Source organism: Solea solea, chromosome 9 (assembly GCF_958295425.1).
Source record: "Solea solea chromosome 9, fSolSol10.1, whole genome shotgun sequence".
Taxonomy (NCBI): domain Eukaryota; kingdom Metazoa; phylum Chordata; class Actinopteri; order Pleuronectiformes; family Soleidae; genus Solea; species Solea solea.
Window position 1 is genome coordinate 7213834 of NC_081142.1, and position 19392 is coordinate 7233225.

General features: G+C 39.3%; 1 protein-coding gene across 10 annotated transcripts in view; it reads left to right on the top strand.

Annotated features, from left to right (window-relative positions):
- Positions 1-19392, top strand: part of fryl (furry homolog, like) — a 60564-nt gene that overhangs the window by 9083 nt on the left and 32089 nt on the right. For 4 of the 10 annotated variants that reach the window (XM_058639000.1, XM_058639001.1, XM_058639002.1 and 1 more), the window contains exons 1-12: positions 1151-1710; positions 3530-3592; positions 13807-14015; positions 14903-14956; positions 16116-16255; positions 16374-16470; positions 16764-16843; positions 17176-17256; positions 17383-17551; positions 18448-18540; positions 18643-18741; positions 19008-19109. In XM_058639000.1, the coding sequence (XP_058494983.1) occupies positions 1482-1710; positions 3530-3592; positions 13807-14015; positions 14903-14956; positions 16116-16255; positions 16374-16470; positions 16764-16843; positions 17176-17256; positions 17383-17551; positions 18448-18540; positions 18643-18741; positions 19008-19109 (1416 nt within the window). In that variant the 5' untranslated portion in view covers positions 1151-1481. Of the gene's footprint in view, positions 1-1150; positions 1711-3529; positions 3593-7475; positions 8223-13806; positions 14016-14902; positions 14957-16115; positions 16256-16373; positions 16471-16763; positions 16844-17175; positions 17257-17382; positions 17552-18447; positions 18541-18642; positions 18742-19007; positions 19110-19392 lie in introns of those variants that run through there. The other 6 variants (XM_058639005.1, XM_058639006.1, XM_058639008.1 and 3 more) reach the window with 5 other exon arrangements.

The following is a 19392-nucleotide window of genomic DNA, read 5'->3' on the forward strand; positions in this document are numbered from 1 at the left end:
ATCAGCCCTGTTAGATAATGGTTATCAAAAGCTAAATGGAGTCTTCATTTAAAGATAGAAGTTTGCATTGTGTATCACATTACCCAGTTAACATATTGTGGTGTATAGTTAATGATAAATCAGCATACAATACCTATTTCAAAGGTTTAACGCTAACTTTAACACTTTGCTGCACACTGGTGCCACAGTCATCTTTTATTTTTGTATTGTTGTATGTGACTAGCTGTGTTTGTGCTGAAATTGATTATTAATATTTACACTCAGTCCCAGAGAACAACAAATAGATAATTTCTATATGATGATAGTCAGCACAGCATAGTCCTCTTACTCAACTTAACTCAACTCTATTTATAAAGCGCTTTAAGCAGCCATAACTGAGACAAAGTGCTGTACATGAAAATAAATCAAACAAAAAGTAAAACAATAAAAATATTAAAACAATAAAGATGTTAAAAATATAAATATATTAAGGGAAAAAAAACAATAAAACACTAAAAACAAGATCAGAGTCTCATGTGGAGTTAAAAGCCAAAGAAAAAAAATTTTAAGTTTAGGGTTAGGGTTTTAAGATGAGTTTTAAAAATGGACAGTTACTGTCCCCCAGCTACTGGTTCTTGGAACGGTTTGAGTTTGCTGCAGGTACAAACTGTGCAGCCAAGCAGCGCACCGCTGTCTGTCATTCACTCTTTTGCAGACCCCATCACTTTAGTCGGTCTGCTTCTCTTCAACATTATCGGATAGAAGTGGAAGTAAGGATGGGAGTGCTCTTGTTGGAGGAGTAAGTTGGCAAGAAACCAAGCATTTGTGTTTGTGTATAAATGCTTACAAGAAACACCATTCAGACTACGATAAGGGCTATCAGTAAATGCAGGCACGTCCGTGTGACCAGCTTAGAGCTTTTGCGACTTCTTGTAGTGTCTGTCAGTCAGTCTTCTTCTGCTCTTAGTCTCCTAAACTGGTGAGCAACACAGGCTGGCGGGGTGTGGCTGGTGTCTTCTCTGTTGTGATTGGCTGGTTGCCCAGGCTTGTGTTATCTCCTGTGGAACATGTTCTAGTCCCACCCCAGATAGTGCCTGGCACTCATGCGTAGCCCTGCCCACTCACAATTACATCATGACCTATGAAAAGTGCCATGTCTATTTCCAGTGTGAGCAGACAGGTAATGTTGCAGTATCCGTCACGTTGGCTAGCTATAGTCACCAGCACCTCGTCTACTAGTTGGTAGAGACTGACGATTTTGAAAGGTCTGACAGTGGTGTCTCTTCTGGTCTGTAAGGGAAGCGCTAATGGCTCTCACATACACCGTTTAATGTTTAACTGCTGCACGTAGGTCACAGCTGGGCCAAGGGACTGCGCCGTGTCTGCATGCTTGTCAGTAAATTGGAAAGATGTGGCAGGCAGGTATTATTTGTGGGCGAATCGTACGGTGCAGGTTGCTGGACTACACACCTGAATGAAAAAAGGAAAAACTCTACTCGAGCATGGAGTTTCTCAGGAGCCTGGTTCCGACTGTCATCTCAGGGGAGGGGTCCACTGACCATTGGGGAGCCTTGCCCCGGGATACGGGTCCACGGCTTCTTCGCATGAAACGACTGGGCCTGCTAGCCATGGGGCAGACCGTTGAGGAAGATCCGGTTGATCCGGTAATGGAGGTAGAACCACTGAATGACTCTTCCAAGCCAGCCCGCACTAACCGAGCAGGTTTTAAAGGTACAGGTGACTCACATGCATATGGATGCAGCCGTAATTTGTACAGATTTTTTGGTTGGGCGTTTTTGCTAATTAACAAAAACACACTCTTTGTCTGCATATGTTAAGCTTGACTGAAATGCACCCAACGTTTTCTCTTTATACTGTACATTTAGGTGGGGGAGGTTAGTTATACAGTATTTTCTTTTTTCCCCAAAGCTCCATTTTACCAAAGCTCAGCTGTCAGTTTGTCATGTAGTCGGGTCTGTGCTGCCCTTTGCCTGTGGCACAAAATGGTGAAATACAATGCAATGGAAAGTTTATAAAAGGTAATGCTTGAGCCAAAAAAGTAAATAATAGGGGTTGCTCTGAATGTTTTTACGATCAGAATTAGTTCCCGAACAGCCCAGAGTGTGATGCTTTTGCCAGGAGAAGGAACTGGAATCAGCAGGTGTTGCCACTCCACTGATGAAAACTGAATTAAGTGAGGTGCAGTGGTTTGCAGTGATTAATGTGATGCTGATTGTAGTTTGTAGTGGGGGGGGGGCTCTGTCTAAGGTATGAAGGTACCAACTTACTACACTGTCTGAAAGAAACAGAGTTTGGGCTAGACTATGGCCTGATTTTGTTTTAAATAAATGAATTGTCTTCTGTGTAGAATTGGAGAGTTTTTATTTTCTTAAATACATTTCCCGCTGCTCCCATTATCCCAGTTGCCCACAGCATCAGGCAGCTGTTTTCAGCAAACAAGTTCTGCTCAAATGGCTTAATCCAACTTCAGTTTTGAGTCTAGTCATGAGGCAAAGTTAGTATCAACTCTCAAGCAGTCCAATTTATACCTCAGCACAGGAGTTTTTGAGACAAGTCATGGTTAAAATGACAGTAAATTTAGTTGCTGTTTGTTTATTGAATACATACTTTAGCAACCGTTTGTTATGCTAACCCATTAGCTTTACCCACTGGTAACCTCTGGTTCCCCTCTGGGGAACTGGTTATCTCTAGTTTATTTGGGTTTTGTCTTTTCTCATAACCAAGTGTGTGATTTTTCTTTGTCACACTTTACATGATTAATATGCTGAAAGAAATCTAAGTTATTAGGACTATTTTTAGGGCTTTTTTGCACTTTGAGCAAAATTTACACATACTTGGTAACACAGGAAGACCGCTGTCAAGACCATGTTGTGCATCTCAAGAGTGTATTTATTACTTTTGGATAATAGTATTGCAATCTAAAACAGTATGCAAAACCATCTAAAGCAAGGATGCAGGATCTGTGTCTGAAATTATGACATACAGCTTTATAAAATCAGAAAACATAAACTAAAATAGAATAATTAGACCACAATTGGTATCTGTGGAAAAAGTGCTAAAGCATGTGTTGGGCTGACACTGTTAGGTCTACTATTATGTCAATGCTAGCTAAAGGTTGAATACGTGTGTGTCATGCATGTATGAATAAGGTGTGTGTGCGCAGGCCATTATGTCTGTACCAGCACTGGGGTGATGACTTGTCGTCTGTCTCTTAGTATGGCTTTTTGCTGCGTTACATGTCGGAGCATGCTTGCTCTTCCTGTTTGCTCATGGCTAAAGCTTGACAGAGCTCTCTCCTGCAGTACACTCCCAGACTGGTAGCCTCCCCACAAATGACTTTTCAGCAACTAACCCACACAACATTGGCAGATATGACTTTAATTCTGAGTTGTAGTGAACTGTGAGGTCATAATAAAGTTTATTTTTCTTAGTAAATCTGGTTTATTTGATTTGTCACTGTTCATGCTGAAAGACGTCACGCTGACGGGGTTAGTGTTTTCACACCTTTCCTTTCTTTCTTTCCAACTAGGCAACATCCGTCATTTTAGAAAGGTCTCCTTTTTACATCATGCTGGTGGCAGGGGTCACAATGGTGAGTTGTTTTACTAAGGAGGTGATGTGTTTTTTTACAGTAGTTGAGAGATGGGTATAGTGGAATGATGTATTCATTCCTCTATAATTTGCCTGGTGTTAGAATGAGAGAACCACTCCCTTGTTGCTGAACTGGTGCAACCTAAGTTGTCTTATATAAGGTGGTGCTACTCTTTTCTTTCTGTCATTTTCTTTCTTTTTACAGAGTGACATCACCCAGTGTCTGGATGAACAGTTGAGCTTTCTTGAAAGGGTTTGATTGGGACATTATTTAGTAAATGGGTGCAGCAGGTTTCCTGTTTGTGATTTGGGTGTGTTTGCGGCATATGATTGAATATGAATTTGCACTTGAAGGTTGTAGTCATGGTAATGTGCAAGTGATTTCTGTGTGTAGATGGGCTTAACAAACATATTCATCAAGTTTTGTAAAGGTTTAGTGTGTAAGAATTAGTGACCTCTAATGGTAAGACTGCAGACTGTAACTAAAGGAGGTCTCTGCTCACCCCTCCCTTTCTCAAGAGCATGAGGGAACTACGTTGACCTTTGAATACCAGAAAGGATGTTCTTCATTTGCATAGTAACCTTTTGCTTCATAGTGTGGAATGTACACTCTGGTTTTTCAGTTTGAGGCTTCTGTAGAAATGTGGTGGTGCAAGACGGTGGCCTCTGTAAAGCTAGGCTCTTGCCGAAGTACATAAAAAAAAAGGCTTATTATTCTAAGAAAACCAAACAATCTTTATTGTAAAGCAACCATACACTCATAAAAACATACTTATGAGTGGTGTATTAATATTTTGCCAATAAAAGATAAATAATTATCAGGATTTGGGGTGAAAACATTTACACTGTAATCTAAAATTTTAAACAAACTCCAAAATAAAAGTAATTGTTTGGTTAAACAATAATAAAAACGATAATAATACTATAAATATAATTTTATTGGCTGCCTTTGGTGAGTATCTTGCCTTTGGTGGCATCTGCATGTCAAAATACCAATGCACAAACACTTGGTATCCAATTTATTTTGCATCTCAAGCCAATCCAGCTCTCAAGTGGATCTTTATTGCTGTGCTCTCTCTCCCTCTCGGATCAACAATTAAACTTGTAGAAAAAGCATTTAGGGTTGTGATGTCTGGTGCAATAAAAATCTGCTATCTTATGTTTTATGTAGGTCTTTTGTCACTCATTGGAGCTACAGATTTCCTACAGGCCAGTAATTGGTCGAACTGAGTTATTATAACCTATCTATCTTATAGTAAAACCTAAGAACTCTTTACTAAAGTTTTCCTGACATGATTTGGCAAGCAAATTTCAGAATGGAATTTGCTCACTCAGCATGATCACACAAAAAAAAGAATCTGCTATTGTCTTTGAATGTGTCTATAGTACTGGTTGTGACATATGCAAGGGTGTGTTATTAAAATGTCTGTGATTGTTCAGTATCACATCTACAGAGCATTATACCATGGATGTTTGGGGTGCCTAATCATATTAAAAGTTTCAAAACCTTAGTCTGTAAATGTGCATAGTTTCTGTCTGGATAATTATTTGGAGATATGAGATTGCTGGCTCCTTGACACAAGGGAGTTCTTGGAATTGAGGATCAGTGCAGGTTGCACAGTTGTGCTGCATACCCAGACTGTTGAGATGTATCTAAATGGTGTGTCCTCTGCAGCCTAGCCACCACTGGGGAGGTCAGGGATTGAATTACAGCTCCTATCGATTATTTTTCCTACCACTGCCCTTCAGAGAGGCTAGGACAGGAAATGCATCCTTCACCCTATGAGCTCCTGGGAGGAACAGCTCTCTTATTCTGTCTGCAATCAGGATAACTAACTGTCAGTCACTGCTCCCACTTTGTGAATGGAGCTACAATAACTTGGCCATGAATGTACATTTAGTCTGGATTATTTCATCAGTGGTCTCTTCTTTCCAGGAAGTCGATCATTATGTTCTCAGTTTGCATCATCTCTAGTAGAAGCTCTCAGCTTTGTTTCCAGAGACCTGATGTTGTCAGTTACTCCTCAGCATCACTTAAACAATAAAGCTGGTTTGCAGAAAACAATTTGTGCCTAGGTTTGCTGATAAGGATGATTATCTGTGTTCTTTGTGTTCAACTTAACTTAACCCTACATCCAGTGATATCAAGTTTTAAAATGTGTTTACATGTCCACAGGCATTTTTTTTTATGCAAGACACATCATGTGCAAAATTATGTAATCCGTTTTGGAGCTGCAGTGTACAAATGCCATTTAAAAATGAAAGGAGAAAAAAAGGAATTCAGTCGGCCAGGGGTCAATTCGATATAATATGATTTAATGCAATGTGATACTTCAAGAGACATTAATTTTAATTTGTTAATTAGAATTAGCCACATTTGTCACTGCTTACTTTCACCAGCAGTTCTATCAGGAAAAAAAGTTCTCACGCAGTTTTGTCTTCGGCCTTTCTGGACTTTCTGTGCTGAAATGGGGATGAGGTACTCTGTGGATTGGCAAAGGGGCAGCAATGTAACTTTTCATTTTATGACAAAAATATTTTCAGAACTACCTACTAGGTGCATTTAGTCAAAAAGTGAATTGATGCCCCATGTATTAACAAACTAAATGAACTTATGAAGTCTGGAAAGCACTCATTGTGAGACCTGATATTTTTCATTGTATGATAAGATGAATAAATCCTAAATACATAAATAAAGAATTGGCAAATTTGTGGTTTGTCAGTCGGGTTCAGGTCATTAACATATACATTTGCAGGCTGGGTGGGTCAGGTTAGGTGTACATAACGGGTCATAAAAAGCCCCGCCCTGCACATCACTACAAGGCAGAGTTTCACAGTGGAAGCCTGCATCAGGGTAACACCAGCTAGAGCTTGACAAAGCTTCTGCTGTGTGTTGTGTTTGTTTACAAAGAGCCCTGCCTCATTTTGCATAACTTGTGTAGTGGAGGACATGTGACCGAGGGCGAGAGAGAAATGAAGACTGAACTAAAATAAGACAAAGAGCATTTGTTTTCTGTAGCCTCTCCAGTGCTGTTCCCTTCCGAATATTTTGTTTACAAACTTAATCCTGCACTTGACTAATATTACTTGATTTCATTTGGATCTTTTTTAAAGTCTGCTCATGGGCAGGAAAAAAGACCAAATTAAGACTAAATAAAAGATGAATCATGTTAGATGTACGAGTCTGTCACATTCACACAAAAACAGTGAGCCATTTGCTCTCTGATGCACTGTGTAGTGCGGTTGTGTATCATTCTGTGTGTTACAATGACTGGTAGCATTTGGACAGGGCATGATGTAATGCTTATGACTCTACTGGGTGTGAACACTTAGGTTAGCAAATAGATCGGCTGCGATTGCTAACATACCATCATCTGAGACGAGAAAAACACTGCCCTTCCTTGTCCCATGGTTTGTTCTGAAATATCTTAATGTACTTGGTCTTCTCTCATATTGCAGCTAGAGAACACTTTACTTTGTTCTCAACACCGGTGTATATATACTACATAAGAATATTTTGTGGTGAAGATCTGACTCAGACTAGGTCTAAATGTTGTTGACAAGATCCCATGTTCAATTTATCCTTTCTTTTTTTCTTTCTTTCTTCCATCCTCCCATTCTTTCCTTTCCCTCCTACTGCAGTCAGGGATGACGCATCAGTATTGCTGTAGAGCTTACAGGAAGTGTCGTTTTGATAGGCCAGTGGAGAAGCAGCACAGTAGCAGCTCTGACATGCGTATGCATTGCTGAACCACGGCCAGGGAACACTCGCAGCATTTTGATGACATCACCCACCCCCACACTCTGCTCCTGCCTCCCTCTGTTTGCTGTTGAAACAAGCTCGTCTCTCACTCAGTGAGAAAAGGAGCAGGCATCAGTAAGAGAACAGGAGCTAGCTGGGAAGAGGAGGGGCTGCTCATGAGCAAATGGATAGGGAGAGAGAGTTTTGAGTGGAGGCGGAGGGTGGCTGAAAGTGCTAGCGGGCTAGGACTGGTACACACATACACACACACACACACACACACAGGAAGAGAAGAGAAGGAGAAATATTGCTGTGCATTGTTCAGACTTCTATCGTGTACTGTTCTGCGGCTTCTTACTCCCCTATCAGGAACAAAAGTTCTCACGCAGTTTTGTCTTCGGCCTTTCTGGACTTTCTGTGCTGAAATGGGGATGAGGTACTCTCTGGATTGGCAAAGGGGCAGCAAGCGCTGAGGTGAAATTCTTCTCCAAGTAGCCAGGCAATGCTATTGCTCCTCCTCTGCCAATGCAGTTTCTCTCTTCAGTGAACTAGGTGGAGGAAACAAAGTGATAGCACCTTTTGGATCTCTTTTCCTGAGCCGCTGTTCTCACTGTCATTCAGGATGATGCATTTTACTAGCACCTGTGGAGGATAGTATCCAGCTCTAAACAGCCGAGAGGAGCTGCAAGTATCAAAAGTGTAAAGATTTTTTTTTTGTCGAAGTTGTACATTTTCGAGAGGAGTGGAATGTTTGAAAGTGGCAGGAGACTTGGTAAATTTGTGCCTTGTGGTGAAGCCTAACTTTTGGGAGCCACTATGCTGAGCCTGCAGGATTCGGTCTTCTTTGAGATCAGCATCAAATCTCTGCTCAAGTCTTGGAGCAGCAGCTGTGAGTACCTTGCCAAGGTTGCACACATGTTTACATACCACACTTGGCCATCAGACTTATCTACCACACAGCCAGCAGAGCCAGTGTACAATCGTACACTTGCTTGCAATTCATACTCATAGATATCCTATCTCCTCCCTGTATAACAAAGTAGTTATTAATGGAGTTGTCAGGATGACTGATTATGTTTAGCCCAGGTTTAGCCATGCTTATATGATGTGTATGCAGGTGGCCGCATTTAGCCTCTTCATTCAGCAGTCTACTCTACTCCCTGTGCTCATCATTGTTTTACTGGCTCCTAGTTGTCCCTCAGATAATGTTTTATTGATGTGATGTGAACTGATGATTCATAACACAGGTGGACTTAAAACAAAAAACTGGCTGCCTATTGTGGAAGTTGTGAACTTTACGTCTTTTTATTTTAACATCCACATCTTTCTTCAGTTTTCTTATCTGCACCATACTCTCCTGTTTTTCACCCCACTTTCATAACCCTTCTTTCCCTTCCTTGGCAGATAATGTTTCTCTACTATTGATCAGTATTCTACTTCCCTCCTATTATTAGCTTCCCATACATTGCATATTGCATCAGGAATCGAAAAGGCGCTGCCACTTCAGTCTCACTGGAATGTAATAATGGCCAAAGGTGGATGGCAACAGCAATCTTTATTGCCCAACTGTTGGCGCTGATTCATCACTCCACTTCTGCTTGTATTAATATATACATTATAGACATTTGCAATTTGACCATAAACAATTGCCTCGGTTTTAAAAACGGCATATGTTTAGCCAGTCTCATTGTCAGGGACTTTCATAAAGACTTTTTCTAATGCAGATGAGAACATGACATTGTTGTCACATTAGAGTCCCTTTTGCTTCTCATACACGAGCACAAACGCATACACAGACATACCGATAACAACTGGTGATGCACCCTACATGTCTGGTCTAGATGTGGAACTTATGAAGTCTGGTCCAGAAATGTGCTGTATGATATCTAAGGCATCCAAGTGACTCTGCCTTGTTGATTTTGAGATCAGTTGGCATCAAGAGCCCTGATGGGTAACAGTTAGATCAGAGGTGTAGTTTGGTCTTGAACCATTGATTGACTGATTCAAATGTAGCATTTATGAAATCTGACTTTGATCTTTTTTGATGTCCTGTAGAGTCCCTTTGGCAAAATTACAAAAGTTTCTGAGAAATCTTTTGAGTTGTAGGGTAAATGAGGTGAGGCATTACATCATGTAGTTAAGGCCACGTTGATGATGATGTAGCAACACTATTTAGAGTGTCATTTACAGACAAAAAATATAGTGTTGTTGGCATAATAAGAACATATGTAGTTTTGGAGTTTGAGCCAATCATTGGAATGAAGTTTGAGATTCTTCCTTTATATTAGGTTGCTGTTATCATATCATATCATATAAATTAATTTAAGACTGTACCAGAAGGTCTTACAGTGCACTTTGGTCAGCAGAGTTGACTACAATCTTGTGGTTTAAATGTTGCTAATACCAAATTAAATTAATTAAAATAAACAAATTATACATTTGGGGTGGTGGAGAGATTGATAATTGAGCAGAAAATTAACTTCAACACAATACTACTTTTCTATGTGGTGTTTGTGTTCTTCTTGTGTTAGATATCCAAGTTCCCATATACAGTCAAGAGACATGTAGATTATTATAGACCAATAAGAATGTTAAATTTCTCAGAAGTTTCTAAGTGAATTAAAAAATATTTGTCTCTGTTTATCCAAAAGGATCATGCATAGGGTTCACCCTAGCTATTGGTCTGTATGTGTCGGGCTAGGCTTGAACTCCCTTAACTGTAAACAAGTAAAATGTCTTTCAGCAGCCATTGTTTTTAACTTGAAAGCTCTTTGTGCCAAAATATACATAAATGACTGAATTATGTCGTAACTGGTCGTGGAAAGAGTATTGTACTCCTTGAACATATTGAATTCCTCTTCACTTCTTCTAATGTCAGTTAGCAAGCCTTTATGATTTAGATTTTGCCACCTCTGCCAGTCTGCAGCAGAAATAATGGTTGGTCAAAGTAATTGTTATTATTTTATTGATGTACAATATTGGCTGACTGTAGCAACTAAAATCGCCCAACAGCGGCCACAACCACTCTCTGAGCACCTCTCTTTGCAATATTGTCCAGATGTGAACTGTCAAGGTGTGAAGGTGGACAAACTGGTTTGGCAGTAAATTGTCAAAATGAAAATGAAGATGTGTCAGAATAAACTTGCACATCAACTTTCATATCTGTTCGACTGTAAAATGTCTAGTTATTAACAGAATTTGCAGTCGTGACGTGAACACAATTCATTTTAACATTAAACCTTAGGGCCTTGTATTTTAATCTTTTAAAGCTGCAGGGCACATTGCATTATCAAGTTTGTTGACTTGTAATCCTATGTGCATATGCGTAGTAGTAGTTCCAGCCATGTATATTCAATTATATATTATATATTATTCATTTCTCACTTTGTTGTTTACGTTGTTCTAAATTATATTCAGAATGATATTTTCAGCAATAAAGTAATACATAAATGACACAGTTTGGTAGGTTGAAGTTTTATTTATCATATATTAGTTTTTGTTTCATTTGAGAGCATGCCTTTTTGTATATTGTTTTCTCAATCAAGAAATGTTTTGTAGTGGCTCTTTTTTAGGCTCTTTGAACAAGTTAGTTTTGACCTGCATCTTTTAGATGATTTTTTTATTTGGAAGTGGTTAATGTTGGAAAAATAAAACCTGTAGTAACTTGTCAGAGACTCAACATGTTGAGACACTCGAGCAGAATTGGCACTGCCACACCACATAAACACCGGCAGTGATTCTTTTGTCTTTCTCTGAAAAGATGGACGCACTCACGGCCCTGCATTCCAACAGTATGTGTGTGTTTGTGCTGTTGTTTCTGGTTGTCCTGACAGGGGAAGTGAGCAGTCGTTTGGGAGGGCTTTATTTTAACTGTGACAAGGTGGAGTCGCTGCTCTTGTAGTTGTGTAATCCTGCGGAGTGCTCTGTTTCTTAAGCACTACCATGGAACCTTGGCAGAACGTGCCTCTCACAACAAAACATAATAAGCATTTTCTGATGCTAAATATCAGAAAATGCTTATAATGATACTGAGCACTAAAGCTGCAGCCTTTCAGTTCTTTCAGTGTGACTGTATTGAAAACTTAAGATGCCAGTGTTTTTATTTCTTGAGCAGCAGATTTCCATTTTTTTCATGTTGAGGTAGACATGGAAATAAACCAAAACAAAAAGTTGTTTATTAAAACTGGCTTTTGCTCATTTGAATATTGTTCAATAGCCCTGGAAAACTCCGTCAGTAGATTTAGCCCTAAGCAAGCCCATCTTTTTTACATATTAGAAAAGCTTGCTTGAAGTTTTGCATTTGGATTTGAATGGGAAACGAAGATGGACTTGCACTTATTAGTGATATGAACACTTACATTTCAGGAACTACACTTCCTGTATTATAGCAGGGAGTAGTTTTAAGCAAAAAGATTATTGCATTGCATTTGTTGTTGTTGTTAAAATAAGTACAACCACTGGGGTAGTGATGTGCATGAACCATTCAACTAACCCAGCGTGTGACACAAGAGAAGGATGGAGGGGGGAGAGGACATGCCACCGATTGGATATGAGGAGCTTGGCTATGTGACATCATTGAGGGTGTTGGTAAAGCACAGTAAACAAAGAGGGAAATGCTTGAAAGGCTCTCTGTGCTGCTGGACAACTAGACCACAACACAGCCAACACGACTAAACTGGCCCTGCCACTTTCCCACGTTGTTTGCGCTATAGAAAATACATTAATTTATAAATTACTTTATTCTTAATTAAATGACACATTTTTTATTTATTTAAAATCTTTTCTTTATTGAAGGCTAATAGTGGCCTGTAATGTTAGATATAACATTTATACAACAACTTGCTTTTTTTCTAATTAAAAGTATTAATGACAGATTCACAAACATGACAGACGTTTGTCAGGCACTGTTTTTCTTCTATTCATATTTGATCATCAAAAAAATTGTTTGACTAGTTTTTCATAATGATGAATACATTTGGCAAAGGTGTTGTTATTTAAGGTTCACAGACATAAAATAGACTGGGTGGACTGAACAGTTGCCATTTGGTACAAAGAAAGACTGCTGTCTGAAGAATATCATGCAAGCATCTTTACAGATTGCAACATGCTAAATGGAAATCACTGAGGTTTCCACTTAAAATTTCCTGAAAAATGACCCAAGTGCCCTTTACTAATTTGATTTTCCATTTACTAAACTTGGATGCATGAAAACTGCATTAACATGATGAAACACTTGGCTAGTCAAAGACAGAGGAAGAGATCACATTGCCTCTGTCCTTCATTACTACTCTGAATTGATGTATGGTACAGCTGGGACACCAATTATAGTTTTGTCTAATCGAGCCAAGGTGGCCACCAATAGTTAACTGACCCTTTACCTTATTCCCTCCCAGAAAACGCCTTGTTCTGTTTCTTCCTGGTTACCACAGAAACTATTGTGCCCGTGTACTGAATACCACTGAGGAGCAGAAGTGCAGAAAAAATAAAATTATTTAAAATGTTAATCGCTATTTGTATATAAATTGTACATTGTTTGTTGTTATTTGACAATTTGCAATTGCACCAGTTGAAAGGGAAGCTACAGCCCTACAATGAAAAGGCAATGCAGACAATTGATAATCTGGTCTAACATTTGATAGATTTGTTATCTTAAATCAGGATGGCCTCTTTTGATAAATTGGATGGATAGACCAAGGCTACCTGCGTCCTTTTCTACTGTCGGTGCTCATCTTAGCTAACTGGCTGCTAGTTTCATATTTACTTTACGGACGTGAGTGTGGTATCAATCTCTGTCTCCGGGTAAGAAATCAAAATGTTTTTTTCCCCAAAGTAATGACCTATTCAAACATTTCTTGTCACATGTGTGTCTGTTTTCTTTTCTTCCAAATCAGTTTTGCAAGAACAGCAGTATAGTTTTTTTCCCAGACCATCGTTGCTCAAAGAAATGGTGTGTAATATATCTTTAATGTGATAATGATACTGGGTGTGCACATCCAGTGTACTCCTAGTGCCAGTCCCAAGCCTGGATAAATGGCGAGGGCTGCATTAGGAAGGGCATCCGGTGTAAAACCTTTTACCAAATCAAATATGCGGATCACTGAAAGATCCACTGTGGTGACCCCTAAGGGAGAAGCTGAAGGAAGAGAAAGATTTTAGATTTAGACATCAACACACACACATTCACAATTTTGATTTATGAATTTTTAATGGAGTTATTGTTTTCCTTATGTTTCTTTTCTGTGGGTGTGGGTGAACAGTTTGCGCATTTAGGGATTTGAATCATGTGGACTTTTTTTTTTTCTTGATCTCTTTCATCACATCAGTAAATTTGCCTCTCAAGGAAATGTGTGTACCATTGTTTCAAGCGGAGCTAGTGCATATCATGCTTTACATAAATGTTGTTCCTTGTCTGACCCTGCAGTTTTACTCTCACTGTAGTATTTCCTAACCTCTATCTTCTGGTCTCTCTGCAGCATCTGCACCAGTCAGCAGCAGCGCAAGTAGACGTCGTACCCCCACCTCTGTGACTCCCCTTTCGTGGGAGAAACACAACATTGCTGCCATGTCGAGCATCACCATCGACCCCGAGCTTAAGCCGGGGGAGTTTGTCATCAAGAGCCTTTTTGCAGAGTTTGCTGTGCTTGCGGAGAAGAAGATCGAGATGGTGATGGCAGAGCCACTGGTGAGTCCACAGGGGGTGAATGCTGGTGTCTAGAAACACAGGAAATGAAATTCAATACACAACACGTGATGTGGCACACACTGCTGAGACAACCTCTTCTCTTTTGCAACTAACTGCCAGTGCCTTTGGCTGTTTCATGAAAAATGTGTGAGGAAACAGGCATGAGAGGCACATAATCTTTATGGCCACGAGTTGCATAATTGATCATTAATAACGGACTTTTTTGGCTGACCTTCAACTGCCCTGTTCTAGTCATTTGTTCCCTTTTTTCAATGAACTCTATCTTTCTTTTACTTGAGGGTCCTGTAGCAGGGTAAAGCCTGATTTATACTTGAGCTTACATTTTTGTGATTTGCCAGTTTACATTGTATCATAATTACTGTCTGTTGGCTTGTTTATCAGTATTCATAACTGTGCTTTCCCCCCCCTTGTTTTGATAATTAATATATTTGAATTTTTTTATATAATTGAAGAGGCAGAGATTTTTTTTTTTTATTTACTTTTACTGAGAGGACAGCTGTTGCGCAACAAATGGACGTGGTCAGTGTGGCACTGAACCAATCAAGAGAAGGGAGAAGATGTTTTGGTCCAAGAGTTAAAGATGGAGTTTTTACATGATGACAATGACAAATCACACTAATCACACTGTAATACTATGGTGTCCACAACATTAGAAAATCCCAAAGGTGGACAACCTTTACGAGTGACACTTTTTTTCTGTCCATTTGTCACTTAACACTTTCAGACCCTTACTCAGCTTATGCATGATGTTTTTCTTTCCCTCTTGCTTTATCATTATCACATCTGCTATTTGCCTACCAACGATCTAATTGTATGCAAGTACCACACTTCTTATAATGTATCTCTTTGTCACATCTCTCTTACAGGAGAAACCCCTGTCCCGATCCCTCCAAAGAGGGGAGGATGCACAATTTGACCAGGTCAGTTCAACTATCGGTTAAAATCTGTATACCACTGGGGTGTATGGACGTGACATAATCGTTTCCCAGAGTCAAGAGACGTCGCTCTTCCACCTTTGTATGTGTGCAGAGTATTTGAATCTCCAACTCCACCCAATCAATCCCCCTACTCAGTGGCCCGTCTGTCCCTCATCTGTAGCTGGTGCAGAATTCTATACAATGGGCCCGCCTGCGGCAGAATGCTTTGTTCAGCACAACACAAAGCCAATGAGGATATGGTGCTATAGATCCAGCTGTCCCCATTGTGAGTGAGAGAGAGAAAATGGGTATTGAGAGCGAGAGAGTGCAGAATCGCTGTGTCATCCTCAGCAGTATATCAGCATGGGGCACTGGAGTGTGTCTTCCTGGTGCCGTAAGGGCAGGGGGAGCAGTGGAATAACTCTCCTGCCTAGCATTCATCATCCACCTCCGTCATTACGCTGCACTGGCCCTCACAGACACGCATACACCTGAATAGTTTAAGCATACTGACCACAGCATGCCATGTTATATGTCAAAAAACACTAGTCCAGATTTCTTGTTTTCTGTATTGACTTATCCTGTGGTTTACTGATGTCAAAGAAAAACACAGCTGTTGGTAAAGTTCCATGTTGCAGCTGAATATCCCGTACTGATGTAGCTGTCAGTTAGCATCAAAACTGTAAAGATGTTTAGTTCCATTGTGGGGCCAAATAAAAAAATAGTTTCATCCACATTTTACACACTGGACCTTGTTAACTATTGAGTTGATTGGCTTGTTCATGTAGAAGCAAGGCACTATCTGACATCATCACTGATGCAATCAAAAACTAGTGTTCAGAGAAATGATATTAAGTATCATTTCTGTTATACAAATGAAATGAAGCAGAACTAAATGGGCTGTGAAGCTGCTCAATAATGACTGTGCCACATTCTGTATTGAAAATATTATTAGCTACATTATTCCACTCGCTAGTTGAGAATACCTACTTCCCGTCTGCTATTCAGTTATTGAATGCCCATTTAATCTGAGCACCATTCTGCACACAGCTTACTATTTATTGTGTATATTTTGTGGATATGTTTACTGTGCACATGCAAAATGCAGGTTATGTGCTTTACCTGTAATATGTGAATCTAATGTTTGCAATTTGTTTTTCAGTTAATAAGCTCTATGAGCTCAATAGCAGAACACTGTTTGCCCTCCCTGCTTCGCACACTTTTTGACTGGTACCGGCGACAGAGCGGCACTGAGGATGAGTCTTATGAGTACAGGCCTCGCTCAAGTACAAAGTCCAAAGGGTGAGATGATTCTCTTATTTTATTCTCCACATCCTTTTTTTTTTCTTTTCTTTTTTAAACCAGTTTTCAAATGAACTAACTAACGAATTCAAAAAAAAATTTCTCTTCTGCTTTGTAGAGATGAACAGCACCGGGATAAAGATTACCTTCTAGAACGGAGGGACTTAGCCATAGATTTCATTTTTTGTTTAGTTTCTGTGGAAGTTCTGAAACAGGTGAGCCATTCTATTTTATAAGAATGTAGATTAATTTTATACTACTTAATCTTCTGTGCTACAGAAATGAATTGCAATTTTGTTATTGATGTCTTTCTCCACAGGGGGACAGGGTAAATAAACAAACTGAAATGTCTAGATCAGGGCAACATTCTAAACTAAGCCAAACCCCAGAGAACAGAGCAAAGTTGTCCTTGGCTTTGCTCCTGCAGGGAGGCCTGATGAATGGAAGAAAAGTAAAAACGACTATCAATGTTTCTGATAAGGCTAATGATTCTATGTTTACGTCACAGATTCCTCTTCACCCAGTGCCAGATGTTTTAGTCCACGAAGTTCTAAACCTGGCATTCAAGCACTTTAAACACAAAGAGGGGTAAGTAAGCATAGAGACGCAGATCACTAACACACGTGAAGAAGACTTCAGAAAAAAGTGGCAATGGCAGTGAAAACTGTTTGAACTAGTTCCACTGGAATATCTTGCATATGTGTGTCATTCAAAAACTGATCAGTTTCATAAAGACTGAGAACTATTAAATGTTTAGAATCTCTGATATCATTTCAGATTGTTATTATTATCATTATTATTACTATTTGAATAAGATTATGTAACACGTTATATATGATAATGACAGTGTGTACAAAACTGAGCTTATGTTTTAAGTTTTTGGTTTATCACGTTCTGTTTATCACTTATTCAATTTACAGGTATTGTGGCCCCAACACGAGCAATGTGCATATCATTGCGGACCTGTATGCTGAGGTCATTGGAGTGCTCACACAGTCAAAGTGAGTGACTTTAGATTTGCCTTTCACCTGAAACCTTGGAGGAAATGTTTTTAACTTGTATAATTCTCGGTCAGTTGTTGTTTTTTGTCTATACGTTTATATCTCTGTGTTTGTTTGTGTGCTCAGGTTTCAGGCAGTAAGGAAAAAGTTCATCACAGAATTAAAGGAGCTGAGACAAAAAGAGCAGAGTCCTTTTGTAGTCCAGAGCGTCATCACTCTTATCATGGGCATGAAGTTCTTCCGCGTTAAAATGTATCCTGTGGAGGATTTTGAGGCTTCATTTCAGTTCATGCAGGTAAATGATTCATTCTGCCATGGAGGTTTTTGCTTGTGTTTGTCTCTGTTTTGTCTGTCTGTGAGCAGCATGACTCCAAATGTCAATAAAAGGTTATGTGACCCAAGAAAGAAATAATTAGATAAAGGTGGTGATCAAGGTATTTTTTGATGGAGGTTTGTAGTCTCTGAGTGCTCTCTCAAGTTTTATTTTATTCATGCATATTTCCCAAAATGTAATGCCAACAGTGAGTGTGGCTGATATGTGTATTTTATAAATTGCTCCAAACTGTTTTTTTACTCTTGCCCCTTTGTTCAGACTCAGCAACTCTCCATAGCAATGGCTCATAAAACTAGATAAGTAACGATCAAAGGTAACGTTGGCCAAGGTGCACGTCTGTGTTTTTCGGGCTTTGCCAAGAGCCATGAAAGGGGCAGTAACTTTATTTAATCAATCTCTCAGCAGCAACACACAGACTGTTCTCTCTTAACGCAAGTGTGATTTCTTCACGTGTTAATGGAACATGCAGTGGTTTATGTTTGCCACTGACTCTCAGCATATATCATGGTTTCTACCCAGATAATTATCTTTTAGAGCCTGAGCAGTAGAAGATACTTGATGATTGTGTAGATATTTAAACTACATTTATTTAATCTATTTTTCTTCCAAAATTGTCAAATGTATGATAAGAGCAATGTTTCCATGCCTCCCTGGCTTGGTTTATTAAGGCAATATAACAATAAATGTTGCAAGTGCACCAAAGTAAAAGTGAAACTGAAATGGAGAACAAATACTTATCAAGTTAAACTCATAAACATAGGTCAGGGTCAGTGTTACTGTGTCATCAATGTAAATTCTTATCAAGCTACATCTGTCTCCTCTATTTCTTATTCGCATCCATGCTGTTTTTTTCCTAGGAGTGTGCTCAGTATTTCCTGGAAGTGAAAGATAAGGACATAAAGCATGCTTTAGCAGGCCTTTTTGTTGAGATCCTCATCCCCGTCGCAGCTGTAAGTAAACTTTTAATACTCTTCCCACAAATTATGCCTTAATATAAATTAATTTCTCAATGTGCTTTTGTTGATTTATGGAAATAACTTGTCAATCTTCAGGCGGTAAAAAATGAAGTCAATGTGCCATGCCTGAAGAACTTTGTGGAGATGTTGTACCAGACGACATTCGACCTTAGTTCCAGAAAGAAGCATTCTTTGGTAATAATTCTAAAATATTTGAGTTTCACCCTCTGTCTCCCTCCCCATTTTTATCACTATATACTCTGCATCTTTAATGTTCTCCATTTGTTTTACACTTTCATATCTTCAGCACTCAGTCTGACATTATCATTCCAAAATGTTTAACTGCCAATATATAAATACAACCTCTGTGTTAGTCTTAATGTTTACAGAGCAATCCTCAGACTGACTTGCTAGGTAAACTACTCTTTCTTTTTTGATAACAACACTGTTGTCCTCCACAGGCTCTGTATCCCCTGGTGACATGCCTGCTGTGTGTTAGTCAGAAGCAGTTCTTCCTCAACAACTGGCACATCTTCCTCCAGAACTGCCTCTCCCACCTGAAGGTACTGCCAATCTGAGCCTTCTTAGAGTTTTTTGTTGTTTGTTTTTTTTTTACATCATGCTCTGACGAACTGTACAATGATTGTGTTGTTCAGATACTTTGCTTGTTGTTGCCTAAATCAGTGAAAAGTCATAAGGCAAAGGAAATTTTGTTCTTGGCGGCATTACAAAGTCATTTACTTTCTTTGACTTTAAGAAAGTGACTTTGGTGTGAAGCAGCACATTATCAGTGTAAAAACTAAATTATTGGTCAGCACATGATTAATACCACTGATTGAATAAGTT